Raw genomic sequence first — 18,452 nt, 5'->3', positions numbered from 1 at the left:
GTGAGTCACATGCTTCGCTGAGGTGTACCTGGAACTCAACATCCCTGAGGGCACACAGAGGGCACTCTGACTTTATAGTGTTTTCACCCACTTTTATTGTCCTGCTGTTTCTGCCCACTTGTGATGTGGTCTGTGCGCAGGAATGCCTCTTCACCTCTCTTCATTATCCTACTGTGTTTGGCCTCCCCTTTTTATTCTCTTGGATTGGCTGCTCATATGAAGTACCCTGGGAATTCATCGCCTCCCAATTGGCTTCATTTCCTCAGTGCATGAAGTGTACAGTAAATCATGATCTGAAGTCTTAATGAGTAGATACATCTGGCTACAGATGAAGCAGCCCACATGTTCAACTCCAATTGGTTTGGCATTTTCTTTCACACTATAAGGATACCTTGTCTCAGATTGAACACTTGATTCATTTAGGAAAAGATAAATGTGTGATGTGTAGGAGTCTATATTGAGATAAATTACTTAGGCATTACAGCACATGGGGATTGTAACTTTTGCAAATGCAAATTCGCACATTTGAAACGTGTTTGGGGTGATTATTTTGTTCTTTTATTATACAAGGAGTCTTGAACGTATATATGTTACTAGTCAGTATTAAGATTTACCAATTTTTTTTTTTTAAATTAATCTAAAACTGTAGGAGCGCGCGGAGGCAGCATTCTCAAACTCCATTTCCAGATGGGTTTTTCACCATTTAACCCCTCAGAATTAAATGTTGCCAAAGAACAACCAGACAAGATATTAATGGGTTTTTGACCAAAAAAAAGTGTTTTTTTTACTCTTTAAAAAAACTGATGTAATGCATATTTTTGAGTCATGATGGATGTATTGAATCGTGTATAGGCTAGTTGTACCATCTGACATGGAAAGTGAACCAACCTACCGTTCACTCACAAGGATCAGTTGGGGTCGTCTGGATGATGCCTTATAATGTTTACTGTTATTACCTGTTATGTCAATTCATAATGTGTTTTCAGTTGTGCCACCCTGACATACAAAAGTATGCTGGACAAAAGTTTTTAAATAATCTCAACAGCTTTAAACCTACTGATATTTATCAAATGTGTTTATATTAAAGGTTTCAAACTTAAAATGATGCCACAGTATTTAGTTTCTAATTGTTTATTGTTAAGACACACTTTTAAATAGTTTCTTAGTCTGTTTATTTGTCCGGAAAGTTGCACCACCTGACATTTTGGGGGTTTAAGATAACAAAACATGAAAAATGATTTAAATGTTACATAGGTGTAAATGATTAAAGTGGTATGTCATGAATTTATCAAATAGGTAATGCAGAAGTTCATCTGAACAGCAGCAAACAAAATTGAGAGATGAGTCAAAATGAATGGACACTGCTGACAGAACAAATCGAATTTCAAACATTAATTCGGCAAAATTTTGTTTGGCACTTCAACAGTGCAAAAGTTGTCATTGCTTAAAAGTGAAATGAAAATAACGTTGAAACATTTGCATACATTGCAAATGAAGCGGTTCAAACACTCACTCATTAACTGAACTAAACCCTAAAGGTTGTGAATTGTTGCATGTTCATGTGAAATGCATGAGACCTATACGGACTCACTCATAGACACACAATAATACTTATGCACTAATTTACAGCTCTGCTGACTGTGTTACAGTGGTTGAAGCAACAATGGCACCATCGAACCAAAGCAGTCCTTAGTTTGCACAAGCAATATGACGCAACTTATGACGATATCATTCACATCCACATAATCAAGTCCAAAGTCTGACACTACAAAAATGCTTCTATTTTATATTATTTTCTACCTCAATATGGACAATACATAGACAACTAATAGTGTGTCTGTCCATTTCATATCAAACAATGTTGCTGACCATAAATACTGACTTTATTTATGCTATGTATGTCATGAGGTTAGTTATTTGTTGTGTGCTGATGTTAGCTCATCTTTTTACTTAATGGTTCTTGAGATTAAGTGTTTATGTCTATGTATGTTTTAGCAAAACTGATGTAATATAGATAAAACACCAGATGTGTAAACGCTTATGCTGGCCTGGTGCAAAGGCCCAGAGCTCCATGAGCAGTGAAGGTTCATTGCTGCAATTCCATCAGACTCAGCTCAAATTCACCAGGCCGGTGTGACTTCATCGCGGCTCTCAGGGGTCCCAGAGACGGTGGTGTGAGTCCCGGTATGTGCAGGGGTGTGAGGGACGGCTCACCGTAGGTGGAAGGGGGAGGAAAAAGAGAAGGGTGTGGGGGGTTTCAGAGACAGTTTGGGATAGATGGATGCCATTCTGCAGAACGCCGGTCACCAATGGTGCTTCAGTGAGGTGTAATTTCATGGATGAAGTCGAGACATACACAAGAGGTGCCAGGGAACAGTGAGGACATTTTTGAGCCACTGTCAGCCATTTCTGAGCAGAGCTGTTGGCATCCATAACCGATCCCGACTGTTACGCACCGGTAAGCGATATGTTATTTTGTTATTGAAGAGAACTTGTCAGCACAAATACTTCAGTGACATTATTTTGGGAATAAAAACATCAACTCTGTATGCTATCAAATTAAGTGATATTAGACATTTGAATAGTTTGAAACTGCTTCTGATGGTCATGTTACACTGTAAATAAAACATTATTAGAGTAGATTTTACAAGAAATGCTGTTTCAGTCATTCCACTTTAAAATTTCACATAATTCAACACTGTTTTTTTTTATAAGTTATACAAGATTAAAGTATTTTTTTAAGTCAGTTTAAAGTAATTTAATTTGAAATGACTTAAACATCCAAGTTGATTGTACTTACAAATTGAAGCCAGCAACTTTTCTTATAGTGAATGCTTTACTTGCAGATGTGTGATATATACTAGACATTATGATAGAAAATAGTTTCTACACAATTTTTTATCAATGTACACGTCACATGATGGTTGTAAGTAAACACTTTAGGTGTGTTAACTGAATCCATGTGCAATTTATCTAATCCTAAACATAAACTTGGCCAGACACATAAAACTCACCAAATAGTGGTTACAAGAACAAAGCTAGACAAGATACAATGGAAACATGAGGGCTATTTATACAAGAAGACTAATGACTAACAAGAAACACCTGTGAGCAATAAAGACGATCAACCATTCAAAACATGACACATAAGACAAGAGAAGCACAAGATATGATCACATGAGGGCAAGGAATCACATGACACGGAACCAGGAAGCATGGCAGTGAGAATTACAAAATAAAAGACATGAGACATAAAAGTGATAACAAAACCCAAAACCAACCCTGACAATGGATATGAATGAACTTAAAAATCATTAAATAAATATTGCATTATATTTCAACTAAGCAACCACTTGAGCATCTTTAAATGTTTGGACCATTTTCACAAGTAATTTGCTTGCACTTCATAATGCAATTTAAGAAACTCATGCAAAATTCAATGTAAAAATTAATTTTTACCCCCTTCATTTTAGGCGGTGAGATTCATTTAAAGCCGATGACTTTTAAAGAGGTTAGTGCATATCAGTAACTCATTCATTTCACCCTTTATAATAAACTGTATACCTGTGTATAGTTCGAGCACTACCAAGAATGCCTTGTATGTGTTTGCCCTGTTGAATCAATAAACCTCATCCTTGGCCTCAGAATCAGCTGACCGTCCCGCTGCTGACCTCCGTCGTGGCAGCGGTGCTCGGCTCCCTCCAGATAGGATACCACACAGGCAACATCAATGCCCCAGCCCGAGTGAGTAGAGTTGACTTTGGGGGCCAGCCGCTGGTTAGCATGGTTTCTCAGTTTACATACAAACTTCTCAGGGCCCTCATAAAACACTGAATAAACTTTACCAAGTCTCAGAATATTTCTCTTCAGCCAGCGCTGGATTTGGAACGCTCCATATTTGCGCACAGGTAGCTATGATGTCTAGCTTGTGTTGATTTATCATCTGTGTGTGGATATAGTCCAGTTCCCTCCGGTCGTTTTTTCATTATGAAAACATTGGGACTGGTCTCAAGATATTAGTCATGTCTTTCAAGCAGGTGAAATTCAGAGTAAAGTATTAAAATGACAGGCTGCTCTGAGTTTTTGTCAGTGTTAGCATTACGTATGCTGTTTGCTTGTTGATGTATTATGAAGTGTCTGAAATGAAAGTATTGACTATGATGCAATCTATATTTTTGAAACCCAAATGCCTATATTTGGTGTGTTCATGCACAACAGTTTTGCTGAATCAACAATGATTGTCGGACTATGTACTGTATCATGCAAGTGTGTGTGAGAGCATGTAGCAAGTTGTGGTACATGTACTGTATCTTATTTACATCCTTTTGGTTTTCTTCATTGAGGTCATTGAGGAGTTTTTCAACTCAACATGGAGATCCAGACACAATCAGTCAATGCCAGAGCACAGTCTCACGTTCCTGTGGTCCCTCTCTGTTAGTATTAAGGACTTTGGAGCACTGCTTGGTTCACTTGGGGTGAAAGGTCTTGCTGACACTTTTGGGAGGTGAGAAAACTTGTGCTTCAAGAATCCCACTCTCAGGGGGGGTAAACAATCCCATTTTTGCCTGGATATTTATGTATGCATGTATGTATTTGGATCAAAATATTACAGACATATAGCATTAGGGTTAATGATAAACATCCATCCAATCCCATCCATCCCATTCCTTCCATCCATCCATGAAGAACCCATTGCATTTCTCTTTACAAACATCTTTCTGACACCAATCACTTCATGACTCTACAATGTTCACAATTTGTACTTTATGCTTTTGGTTGAACTTTATTTTGATACTCCACTTCAGACATTGTACTAACTCTAAGTAACTTTGTAACTACTTTTCAACTAACTCTCATTTATTTGCAACTAAATAACTCATTAGAGTATTAGTAGACTGTTAAGTTAGGGTTAGTTAGTAGAATAAGTTGATTAAAGTTGAGATAAGTAGATGTACTTGCAAATGTATAGTCAGTAGAATGTCTGTTTGGGGAGCATCAAAATAAAGTGTTACCAGATAATAAGCATACAGTCTACTAATACTCTTTGTTACTCCAAATTAAATTCAGAGTGTGAACACATGAAATAGCTAAGTGAGATAGCTACTGATAAAGCAAAATTATATTATTATTAAAGAGAAAGTATATTATTAATTGACCCTTCGCAGGGAGCTTGATTGACAGGTGATCTGACCAATCATACTTCGCCATCCGCCATTTTGTCCGGCAAAGCAGTCAGGAGAGTTAGTAGATTAACATGGGAGGATTTGAACTTGAGAAGCGGAGTGTACTGACGCCTTTCCGCGGTTAAAACAACATTCCTTCTGATGTTCATTCATGTTTATTTGATGCTATAAATGAACTAGAAGGAAGAGATGATCGGTTCACGAACAGCTTTATCTGATGCTCTACAGCGATCTGTCACGGCACATTAAAGAGCCACAAAATGGTATTTATTGTTTAAATTTCTTTTTAAAAATGACCAAATTTGAAAGGTGAGACTTTGTTTAATATGTTTAATATCAAAAGTGACCTGGTCTGTCCTGTCTGTCAGTGTGTTGTCAGTCTCCTCTCTGCTCCGCAATGTATTTTTCACTGTGTGAGAACATGGTGTGGCGTGAGAGCGGTGTAGCTTGTCGGACATAGCGACAGTAACTAAGGGGGGCGGGTCTTTGCGAACGGTCAATTGGCCAACCCACAGTGGTACAATATGTGAGTGCTATTTTGAAATAATTCTATCAATACATTTCCTTGCAGGCGTAATGCAATTCTGATAGTGAATGCTTTATCGGTGGTGGGTGCCTCTCTGATGTTCATGAGCAAAGCCACAGGGTCATTTGAAGTGCTTATCGTGGGTCGGCTGATCTTTGGTTTGTTCTGCGGCCTGGTGATGAGTCTGAACCCGCTGTACATTCAGGGTGTCTCGCCCACAAACCTCCGCGGTGCCTTTGCAACCCTGAACCAGGTCTCCTTCGCCTCAGGCATTCTGCTGGGCATGGTGAGACACACCTGCTCCCATTCCGTTCCCAGCTTTGCCCTTAAAAGTTACATGAATCGTAAATGCAGGCCTGGATCTCATCAATGCAAGCATGACGGTTTGTTGTGTGTACATCTCAGGTGGTGGGCCTGGAAACGGTATTGGGTACAGAGAAATACTGGTCCCTGATGTTGTCTCTGTCCCTTATTCCTGCAACGCTCCAGTATGTAAGCCTTCCTTTTTGCCCTAAAAGCCCCCGCTTCCTCTTCATCAACAAGGGCAAAGAAAAAGAAGCAGAGGCGGGTGAGTTAATCACAGTTCCGTTGGGACCGAGTGTTGACTCATGACTCAAACATGTTGAACCTAGTGTGAAGAGAAGTTCGATCCAGCAGACCAGCATCCTTCTTTCTTTCTTTCTTTTGTCAGCCCTGAGAAAACTTCGGGGAAATCCAGAGATGGTGATGAAAGAAATGGAGGAGATGAGAGAGGAAGCAGCCCACAGTGAAACAGGAGTGACTGTGAGAGAATTCCTCAAGAAGAAGCGCTACAGGCAGCCGATAATACTTGTGCTTATCATAAACCTGGGCAGCCAGTTATCTGGATTCAATGCGGTTGGTGTTCCAACTGAAAAATCATTCCTTTGCCTGAATGTCCATCACTGCAATATCTCTGTATAACCATATTTAATTTTTCTAGGCTACATTTTGAGTTCTGATTCATGAAATGTGTGACGCTTTTTTATTCCTCTTTCCATATCTCAATGAGTCTGATGGTGTAGGCAAATTTAATGGATGGGGCTGAAAATACAGGTGAAACTTGAAAAAATGTGAATATCATGCAAAAGCTCATTTATTTCAGTAATTCAACTTAAAATGTGAAACTAATATACTATATAGACTCATTACATGCCAAGTGAGATATTTCAAGCCTTTATTTGATATAATTTTGATGATTATGGCTTACAGCTTATGAAAACCCCAAATTCAAAATTAGAATATTGTGAAAAGATTTTCATATCTGTAAGCCATAATCATCAAAATTATAACAAATAAAGGCTTGAAATATCTCACTTTGTATGTAATGAGTCTATATAATATATTAATTTCACCTTTTAAGTTGAATTACTGAAATACATGAACTTTTGCACGATATTCTACTTTTTCGAGTTCACCTGTATTTCCTTCTTAGTTAAATGCTAAGTTAACTAGTTAAATGCAAGGCTTGACTTACACACTATTTTTGTATCTGATTTAGTTGACATATATCCCTTGTACTTGAGCATTTATTTTTGTTGTTCTGTACCCCATTTTTTAGCAGTCCAATGTCTCTAGAACAAGTAATGTATTCCATATTTTAGCAAATTCCAGTGCCAATTCCACTAAAGTTTTCATCAAGAATCTGATCTCAAATTAGAACAAGCTGAAAGTGCTTCTAATGTTTTCTCATACGGATTCTCCAAAGGGTTTGCAAGCAAAGTACAATTGCCCAGAATAACTCTTTCCCATGTCTTTTACTTTTCTTCCAGATCATAAATTATTCTACAAAAATGTTTGCCCAGTCCAATTTTGATGAAGCCAAATATCTGACACTAGGGGTTGGGGCCGTCAATGTGGCATTCACCATAGTAGCAGTGAGTATTCATTACATGATCTACAGATTCTGGTATTGGTGAGTACTGTTATTTGTTCAAAGAATCCTTATTTTATTGTCAGTATTGTTAATGTTTTACTGGCCTATAGTTTTAGCTGTTCTTTTTTTTTCAAGATAGAAAAGTGAAATAATAGGAGTGATCATGTGAATTTATTTATATAGTGCTTTTTACAATATATATTAAAGTGTATATATTTTACAATATAATGCTTCACATTAAACAGGAAAATAACAGTGTTAATGTTGTAAAAATTATCAGTTATGAAACAAAATCATTTTTTTATTTAATTATTCAGCTCAGTTTAGTGTGTCACTGTTGCAAAGTTTATTAAACCAATTCAGTTCAGCTATGAGCAGCTCTTTATTCAGTTCAAGTCAGCTCAATGTTGATTCAATTCAGTATCAGTTCAATATCATGTTGCATGATGAATATGAGACACAGAGGATCTTAAAATGCAGCGTGAACGTTATTTAACAAAAACAAGAGTATATTTCAACATAACGATAATACAACATAAGAGAAAGGCAACATAACAGTGTGATGAACACAAACAACACCGGATAAATAATGACTGAACTGAATGCATTAAAGCCTCAGTGAAATGCCTTGAAACTCACAGCATTATTCAATGTGTTGTTGTAATATCCACTGAGGAAGACACGGCATAGAGTAGCTCTTCCCCTTTTTATTGTTTATATCACAGCTCGGCCAGAGCTGTTGAGCTTGGCAAAGCCGCAGTTGACACTTTATGATAGCCACAGTCTAATAGATTTAATGTGAAACTGTTACTAAAGCAGAACAGTGAACATATAATCATGCTGAAGTTTGAAAAGTGTGTAACTTATGTTGGTGCATGGCATTGGCGTTACCTCTTCTACTTGTCAGTGCTGTTTATAATGCTGAGTCTGTTTCTCCTCCTGATCTCCTCCATATCGCTTTAAAATATAGCATACTGTGCAGAATTCAAATGGGTCCTATAAGTTTTGTGGTCCGCGTCGACTCGCGCATATGAGCCGCTCTGTGCTCTCGTGTCTCTGGACCGGAGCAGACTGTATGTGACGCTAACATGAAACCAGACTTTACTTGCCCCAACGGAAAGCATATTTACACTGTCTGAATCGTTCCCTATTCCCTATAGTGCACTATGTGCCATTCACCATGTAGAACATAGTAATTGTGTGAGCAAGTGACCGATTTCAGCCGCAGCTTTAGTCTCTATTTATAGTGTAGGGGCGGAGCTTCAGACTTTAGAGAGCATTTGATTGGACAGAAAACCTGACAAGAAGCTGAAGTGCAGAGTGATGTCATCGAATCGTTGATTCATATTGGCGGAGGTGAGAGACTGTACGTTTTGAATGCTTATATCTTCTAAATGCACATTTTGACGTTGTTTTGGAGCACACTAGCTTATGGATAACCTTAAGGCTAACATACTAAAAGCAAAACAAATGTTTAAATACTTTAAATACACAGAGAACAATTGAACTAATGAGGGACAGGTGTAAGAAATCAATCAAACAATGAAGAACCAAAGACAACCGAGGACAAGTGGGAACATGAACGAAGAAAACAAGGAGACACAAATGGAACCAAAACACTGACATAACATGACATTGACTAAATATTAATTGTCTTTTAAATCATTTGATCATGAGACTATGATGTGCTATTTAGCTCTTTTAAAATGTATTGTAGAAAAGGTTTCTTTGAGCCCTTTAAAAGTAAAATATTTAAATAAAAGATTTTAAATATATATTTTTTTCCCTTCTGCAAAGTTATTTTTGGTGGAGAGAGCGGGACGCAGGAAGTTGTTGCTTGCTGGATTTCTGTCACTAGCGATCTGCAACCTACTCATGACCATCACATATTCCATAATGGTGAGATTGAGCATCCATCTTGTTTCCAAACACCAGAGATGAATCAAAATGACTTTTACTCGTCTCTCTTCTCTATCCTCAGACCATAGTTCCAGACATCCGTAATATTCAGGTGCTGGTGGTTTTCTTCCTGATCTCAGCTTATGAAGTGGGGCCTGGGCCAATCTCTTGGTTCATTGCCGCTGAGCTTTTCGACCAGTCGGCTCGTCCCATTGCCATGGCCTTCACTAGTATGCTCAACTGGGGGGGGAAGTTTTTACTAGCACTGCTGTTTCCACCTCTGCTGGTATGAGCATCTCTTATTTTCAGCACAGAAGATCTGTATTGCACATTTATATAGCCTAGTTTACTTTAACAGCTGAACCTTGTTTGCAGAAAGTGTGTGGGGCATACGTCTACCTCCTCTTCATGTGTATGGCCTTGCTCGCCTTCACCTACACCATGTTTCGTCTTCCGGAGACCAAGGGACGCACTTTTGATGACATTGCGGCTGAGTTTCGTGGGGCCGAAGGCATTCCACTACATGACAAGACCACATTTAACACTTTTACCTGATCACTTTAAGCTTTTGGGTTATTGGGACCAGTAAACAGTGATCAACTCAAATGCAACTGGTCTGTTTATGCAACATATGAATGAGTTTTGATATATATATTAAGGATTCTGCATAGAATATCTAATCAGGAAATGTTAACCTTACATATTCTAAAACACTAAGACGTTTTAAGACAAAACATAAACTTTATAAGTTTTTATCGCACTGTGAAATCTCTAAACTCTCTGGTTTGTGCACTCTTGCCAGACATCTATGTGGTTATCCAAGTTTACCAAACAATCTGACTAATTTCATCAGGAACTTGGATGGGTAATAGCAGCAAAACTACTTGATAAATATTTGTTAGGAAATCCCTGTAAACTGTTTTTGATTTATATGCATTCTTTGAGATATTCGCAATGTGTTTCAGAGCAGTCCACATTTTTTTCCCATTTAAACGTTGATAGAACATGTGAATATGATTGTAAACATGAAATAAAAGATTGAACATTTCAGCATTTTGTTCCAAATTACCAAGAAGTGCTACACATTGCTCTAATTTATCTCTCTCGTATTTGTCTCTTTCTTTCTTTTTTACCTTCTTTCTTTCTTTCTTTCTTTCTTTCTTTCTTTCTTTCTTTCTTTCCTTCTTTCTTTCTTTCTTTCTTTCTTTCCTTCTTTCTTTCTTTCTTTCTTTCTTTCTTTCTTTCTTTCTTTCTTTCTTTCTTTCTTTCTTTCTTTCTTTCTTCGGAAACATCCAGAAACCCCACTAACTGAAAAGGTAAAGACATGACATTGTGGACATCTTGTGAACTCGAAGAAGAAGAAAAAACTCGCTCTCTTGTTGCATGTTGTCATAACAAGCTAATTACAAGATAACAAGAACAGAGAGAATTTCTCGTTAGCAGAACCCGTTAAAAATACATATTAGAACAAACACGGTCTTCACTGTAGAACAATGAAATGCACTCGAAAGAAGCCACAGAGTTTTACAGCTCAATTAAGTAGACCTGTAAAATATAGCAGCATTTCTTAACAGTCCCTCATAGTCCAATAATGAGAAGCGTTTGAAACTGTCAGCTTTCGTGAGGAGATCCAGTCACTTAGTCATGTGAAGCATGTGCTTGTTATACCTAATTACTTTCCAAGAAAATAAGCAGCAAACCGCCAGAAATATTTCATCTAATGTAAACAACACTGATCAAAACACTATGGGTCACTCAGAGGGCAGACCTTTGAATTCTGGCTTGCACCTGAAATGTCAATTATACTATATTCTTAAGAAAAATAGAAAACGTATTAAGCAAACAGATTTCAAAGAAATTAATAAATCAAATAGATTGATGACTATGTCCAAAATAAAGATATCTGGACACTTTCTGCTTGACATCAATAGAACACGTTTTCTGCTTCAAATGTTTTACTTATTATTAATGTTTTGTTTATTGAACTGTTCACAATCATTCTGTGATTCTGAATCTTTATTTTAAACATGGTGAATTTGTTGGGAGAAATCATAGTTGTTCAAGTCTGGGTTAAATCAAATGATTGGGTCAACTAGTCTACTGTATAATTTTATACGGTATGCAATGTCAACTACAACAATAATATTATATAATATATTGTGCCTGATATCTCCAGTTCATTAGTCAAGCATATTGCATCATGGGATAGATGACATGTGCTGTTGTATAGCTTACTGCACATTTTGGGGAAATGCATCATCGGACCATCATCCAGGTACTGTATTTAATGTATAGAGTAAATACTGCGTTCTGTAGTAATGCTAGTAGTATGGCTGTGCCTGTGTGCTATCTGGTTTTTCCTTAAAACATCATTTTCCTTACAGCTGAAAACACCTGTCATTTTACATGAAAACAATAGGGGGAGCTCATGACCTATTGTATATCGTTGAACAGCAAATTAGTGTCCGATTATAATATATTCTAATTTTCAAGTCCAACCGAATCTGGACAAATTTAATGTTGATACTTTGTGAATGGAGTATTTTCACAACACTTGTACTTTGGTACAAGCTATTTTTGAAATATCTCATTGAGTCTGCAAAAAAAAAAAAAAAAGACTCAGTCGTAGTGATGTCACATCCTGTGCCTCTCCATTAAAGCATTCATGATTTCCTTCTATTTATGGCATTTCTAGTCTAGCCAGATAACCAACATGATTATGCTAATAATCATTAAACTGATCATTCTGCTACATATTTCAGGTAGGATGTCATTAACTTCCTATATCGTTGGTTTGGACTTAACTGGAGAAAAAAAGCCAGTGATGTTACACAGACTCCAATATTATGGGCTCCACAAGGGGAATCTGCACAAATAAACTGCAGTCATACTAAGGGTGCAACATATTTCTACATGAACTGGTACAGACAACGACAGGGAGAGACAATGAGACTCATTGCGTTCACAATGGCAAACAACAATCCAGACTTTGGTGAATTTTCTCCAGATAAATACTCAGCCGATAAGACTGTAGCTGAACGTGGATCTTTCACAGTGAGTAAGCTGGAGCCTGACGACAGTGGTGTGTATTTCTGTGCCGTGAGTGAACACAGTGACACAGACTTGCTTTGCTGCTGTACAAAAACCTATTACAAGATGACTAACATCATATCTTCTTTAACTTCATAACATACCATAAAACGACACTGCAGAGTATGAACCACAAAGAACTGTATTAGGCTATATATGCGACCAGCCTACAAATATTGTGACTTTTTAGGAAAATAAATATAAGTACATACATACATTTGCTTTTATCCAAAGAGATTTATAAATGAGGAATATCACAAACCATTTACACAGCAAGTTCATAAAGTGTCCCAGCTCAGTCCTGAAGGGCCACTGTCCTGCAGTTCAGCTCCAATCCCAATTAAACACAGCCGAACCTGTTCAAGCTCTTACCAGGCATGCTAGAAACTGCCAGGCTGCTGTGTTGAGGCACGTTGAAGCTAAACTCTCAGGACAGTGGCCCTGCAGGACCGAGTTTAGACACCCCTCTCATAAAGCAAGTCAATAAATTAATCAAAAGGAAAAATGTAACTGAAAATCACCTATATGAAATAATAACTAATTTGTACTAATTATGCATAAAAATATGCAAGGTCACGTAGCAGAGTCTTTGCCTTCATATATTTGAGCTGCAATAAGACATGAATCCAGCAGATGGCACTAACATATAACATTACCAATATTATGGACTTGGAAGCGGCTCACGGAAATCAGATTGCTGTAACATCTCAGTTAGTAAGAGGAAACATAGTGTCACGTGATATTTTTTTTTTGTGTGTGGGGGGGGTAACCTTGTGGATCTAGTTCTATCCAGTCCTAACCATTATTCCTGTACAGGGCAGGCCATGCACTGATAAAGTTACCACCAGCCTTATTTGGTGTTCTTTACTATCTCTATTATGGGTATAATCAAACATTATGATTATTGCTTACATGCTTTTTAGACATCAAAATGTTATGTTATTTAGTTGTCATTATACTAAGGCCTCTTTGTTCTGCTGAGAAGTAGTAGGCGTAGAGTAGAGGCTTTTGTCATGTTTTTTTTTCTGCAGACTGTATATGAAAAAGCTTGTCACACCTAGTTGGAAAAGTTCCTTGTAGCAAATTAGATGGCAGTTAACTACAAGTAATATTTAAGCAGTTAATTACAAGTAATATCCAAGCAGTTAACTACAGTACAAGTAATATATTTAAGCAGTTACAGTAACTACAAGTAATATTTAAGCAGTTAATTACAAGTAATATCCAAGCAGTTAACTACAGTACAAGTAATATGTTTAAGCAGTTACAGTAACTACAAGTAAAATTTAAGCAGTTAACTACAGTACAAGTAATATGTTTAAGCAGTTACAGTAACTACAAGTAATATTTAAGCAGTTAACTACAGTACAAGTAATATGTTTAAGCAGTTACAGTAACTACAAGTAATATTTAATCAGTTAACTACAGTACAATTAATATTCAAGCAGAGAACTACAGGTAATATTCAAGCAGTTAACTACAAGTAACACATTTGTGTAATCTTGTAAATTACCATCTGTTCTCCACATTATTTGTGAAACTGAGTTCTAAAATAAATACAAAAACAATTGTTTCATGTTGTAATGTTTAATTAATCTGAATTTTAGAAACTAAATATTTGGACAATATTTAATGGGATGAGGTAAAGGGGATGCATACATATCATTGTTAAAGTTACTATATATTAGAGTGCAGCTTAATAATTGTTTTTGCAGTATTCAAGCATTCATCTCTGAATTACTTATCTCACTGAATTAATAACCACATATCTAAGTTTAGCAAAATACTGAGTTTTTTTTAAAAAGAGCCAATCAAACACTACGCAATTTAAAATATAGAAATGCACTGCTGTTATTGCTCAGACCACATAAGATAAGAAGGTTCTTCTTTCATTTATACTAAGATGGATGTAATTATGCCGTAAATTCAATCTTGCTCTAAATTCACCTTGTTTTTATTGTATTGAGCAAGTAACACACTCTTTTTTTCCTTTTATGAGTAAAAAAGGTACACTAAGTGATTGTCACTTTGTATAAAAAAAAAAAGACTTACAGAATAGTACACTTTATACATGAACATCCCCCTTGACCAACCTGGGGTTCAGATTCGTTCTCAAGTCAAGTGCTGATAGTCGATGTATTTCCCCTAGACCAACCTAGATCTTTATCCACTAAACTACAGCACCCAACCTCGCCTCTAGAGGCACACCATGTTTATTTAAGCCTCAAGACTCTGCTAAGTTCAGCTATTCATGATGAATTTGCATTTTGCCATCTTTTTTGTATCATTACAATGGCCTGCCACTCTGTGTAAGCTGTTGATTTGCTCAAAACCAGCTTTACAATGTTTTAAATCTGAAATTACTCATTCCAATTCTTTTTATTTCAGGTCTTCAGGTAAACCAAAACCCATTGGAGCTTATTCTTCTACCAGGTGTACCTCTTGAAGTCACCTGCTCCATCACAGGCACTGATAACCCAAACCTGTACTGGTACCGTTGGACCCCAACAGACGGTTTCAAGCTGATGTTCAGTTCTTTGGGTAAAGGACAGGTGGATCCAGAAAGCGTGGGGGATTTTTCGTCTAACAGACCAGGGTCTCTTCAGATACTGCTGGAGTCCAAGAGTGTAACCCATATTGGTTCTGCTGTATGGTATTGTGCAGCCAGTTCCCACAGCGTGACAGACTATAGTGAAAGCTGTACAAAAACTCTAAGGCCCTGCGTGTTTACACCTGGTATTAGGATGGTTTTGGTCGATCAGATCATATAGACATTGGAGACACGTTCCCTTTTACACCTGGTGTTTTAGTCCGTCTCTTTTGTCCACTTTCAACCACTTTCAACCACTTCTGTCCTGATTTCATCAAGGGGAGTCTATGGTCGGGTAAATGTAAGGTTTTTTGATCTAATGGATGAAATAAGCTCACTCAATGTACATATGAACGCTGCCGGAGACGGAAAAACATACAGAGAGCATCAGCTTTAGTTTCTGCTCTGACAGCTGCAAGACCAGCCGATCTCTGTGAGTGTGTGTTAGATGGTAAGAGAACATTGTGCTTGGTACGTACTAAACTTGGGTCTCCAGCCGACAAAGCTGGCTAATTTACGCATTAGGTCAGTAGGAGGAGAGTAGACGGTCTTTTGTGGCTGTTCGAACACATTCGACCACATGAGCGTTTACACTACGAAAGCAATCCGGTCGAATGCGTTTTCAACTACCTCTAGAAGTGGTCGAAAGTGGACAAGCTCAAAACGTTTTAGACCACCTGTATTTAGCGTCATCCACTTGTGATCCGATCGACCATCTTAATACCAGGTGTAAACAGCCCCTCAGATGAAAACCACTTTTTGAGTTAATTTGAATGTAATTTGAGGCCTTGCCTTAAATTGCTTGATTGAAAGAAGTGACACATCCCTATTTTTCCTTTCAACTTTATTTTGATGCTCCACAACAGACGTTCTACTGACTATTAAGACATTTGCAACTATGTCACCTTATTAACCCTAACTCTAAAGGACACTATCAGTCTACTAATACTCAAATGAGATTTAGTTGACAAAGATCTGACATTATTTTCTTTTTTTTATCATCTACAGCTAAATGTAACTCTTGTGTTGACATTCACTTCACTGTTTTTATATTTGAGGTCCCAAAGACCCAGATGATTCATGTGTAAAACAATAATCAATTTAACCTTCTTAACTTATTTTCTCTTCAAATTCTTTAAATATGTTTCTCCAACCTAATCAAACCCCATTTGAATTATATAATTGAGATTTTACAGTAAAAAATATGGTAATCAAACCCAAATATGCAACTGCTACATTGTGTACATCAATAAAAAAAATCTAGCATGTAAATATATGTGTATAACATTTTATTATGAATATAATTAATTGGAAACGTAATTCATTTTAAACATATAAGATTAGTGATTGAATAAAAAACTTTATTAAAAGACCACCAGTGTTTTCAAAAAAACATTTTAATGTGTAAGGCTTCATTTTACTCAGACTGAGCAAGTGATTCACGATGCATGAGTTACACATGTTCCAGAAAAACAACACAGATGTGTGGGTGTGTGGTGCAGAATGTGGACACAAGAACATGCAAACACGCTCCTCGAATGAATCAGCTCTGCACCAGTTTCCAACAGCTCTTCTCTTTCTGATTGGTTTAGTCAGTAGACGTGTATGAGCTTTGAGGCTTGTGTGCAGCGGCAGGTGTGTGAAAGATGCAGGATTGAGCATGAACATCTCGACCACATCCTCCTCAACACCTTCACACTGCTCAAAAAGAGCTGACACCACATCCTGCGTTCAACTACAGCAACCTGATGCTTACACTCATCATTCAAACTACAATCCTTCATCATTGTATTCACGCTCTCAAATGAGAGTAAAAAACACCAATATTTTTAGTACCACTTTATTTCGATGGAGACATTTGACTAACTATAAGTAACTTTGCAACATGTTAACTTCCAGTCATTAGAGTATTCATAGACTGTCTGTTAAATATCTGCTAACACTTATTTTGATGCCAACATATAGGCCTACTGACCATAACTTTGCATGTCGCAATGTTACTTATAGTTATTAGAATGTCTAAAGTGAACCATCAAAATAAAAGTTAACCTTTTTTCTGTTATTGTTGAGTTATTTTCAGTTGCAGTCGTTGTTCTCAGTACTTTTGATGTGCCTTGTTCCAGTAATTATAGAAAAGCTTTAGAGCTCAGATAAGAGAAATGTCGAGGTCACAATAAAGTCTTATTTTCTTATTGCCGTGGAAGATTCTTACACAACTGAGATAACAACCCACACTTTCCAAAAGCACATATTTTCCACTGCACAAAACACATGCAAATATCCTCTGATTCTCATAAAATCAAAGGTCTACAAGTTAAATACAGGATGTTTTAGTCATCGCAGAAAGTAGAACCGAAAACTTCCTTTACATTCTGCCTAATATGTTTCTCATTGTTAGTATAGTTCATTCCTGATTAAAGTTTCAGGCTATAACTAGTCACTTATGCATTCAACTTTTGTGGTACATGTGCGTTACAAGCAAAAACATGTTCAGGATTTAGAAGGTATTTGTACAAATTAATATTTTAATCAAAATTAGAAAAATAAAATAATATGTGTGATTTGAAGTCTACATGAATCTAGTCAAATATAAAATACACAGAAATCTTACACATTTCGTCAATAATACAGAAAGACGCTTCTGGCCTCTCAAGGAGAAAGTTTGTGGACACGATCATGGTCAGTCCTCTGGTAATGGTTTCATCTTCATTGAAAACTGTAGGGAAATAAATTCATATTAACGTAAGGGATATAACGTATCTGTCTTTCGTTTACACATTTTTCAACTAAAAACTTAAAACTTAATATGAGTTTTGGCCTTTCATTTACACGACAATAGTGTTTAGGGGGCCTGAAAATGCAAACTTTTGAAAGCGTGTTTCAAAGTGCACGTTTTCGGAAATTATACCTTTATCGTTGCTCTGTAAACTACAAAAATGCGAATTTGTGAAAACAGTGACAAATTACATGTTCAGTCTATAGGCGCAGAGTTTTTATTTAAAAATTGACATCGGCAACTACTGAATACTGCAGAATACAGCTTTTGTAAAGATTTTTGCGGATCCGTGTTGTCGTGCAAATGTACTGTACCCTAAGTCATATATCTCAAATACATATTTGATGTGTGAGATGAGCATTATGTTTATCAGGGATTACCTTGAGTTTCCACACTACACCAGACATGATCAGCGCATACAGCAGGCTCTTGCAGAGCAACACGACGTAGCCAAAGCCAAGCACTTTCAATCCCTTTGGCTTCTCTAAAAACAC

General features: G+C 37.0%; 1 protein-coding gene across 2 annotated transcripts; it reads left to right on the top strand.

Moving 5' to 3' along the window:
- The first annotated feature begins 3,175 nt into the window (after positions 1–3,175).
- On the top strand, positions 3,176–10,571 carry slc2a1c (solute carrier family 2 member 1c). 2 transcript variants are annotated; one of them, XM_079633024.1, is made up of 11 exons: positions 3,176–3,388; positions 3,474–3,511; positions 3,646–3,744; positions 4,344–4,504; positions 5,755–5,995; positions 6,115–6,277; positions 6,401–6,585; positions 7,500–7,604; positions 9,401–9,502; positions 9,585–9,788; positions 9,878–10,571. In XM_079633024.1, the coding sequence occupies exons 2-11, from the start codon at positions 3,497–3,499 to the stop codon at positions 10,055–10,057; spliced, it is 1,455 nt and encodes a 484-aa protein (XP_079489150.1). In that variant the 5' UTR covers positions 3,176–3,388; positions 3,474–3,496; the 3' UTR covers positions 10,058–10,571. The 2 variants fall into 2 exon arrangements, with proteins under 2 accessions (XP_079489150.1, XP_079489151.1); XM_079633025.1 differs by lacking the exons at positions 3,176–3,388; positions 3,474–3,511 and having other exon boundaries at positions 3,577–3,908.
- The last annotated feature ends 7,881 nt before the right edge of the window (positions 10,572–18,452 follow it).

Source organism: Phoxinus phoxinus, assembly GCF_949152265.1.
Source record: "Phoxinus phoxinus genome assembly, chromosome: 13".
Taxonomy (NCBI): Eukaryota; Metazoa; Chordata; class Actinopteri; order Cypriniformes; family Leuciscidae; genus Phoxinus; species Phoxinus phoxinus.
This window is presented reverse-complemented; position numbering and strand designations above follow the sequence as displayed.

What these genes read in the sequence shown, in the direction of transcription:
- slc2a1c (XM_079633024.1), top strand. An exon ending in AGTTATCTGGATTCAATGCG is followed by an intron (nt 6,586 to 7,499) that starts GTTGGTGTTCCA and finishes CTTTTCTTCCAG; the next exon opens with ATCATAAATTATTCTACAAA. An exon ending in TGGCATTCACCATAGTAGCA is followed by an intron (nt 7,605 to 9,400) that starts GTGAGTATTCAT and finishes CCTTCTGCAAAG; the next exon opens with TTATTTTTGGTGGAGAGAGC.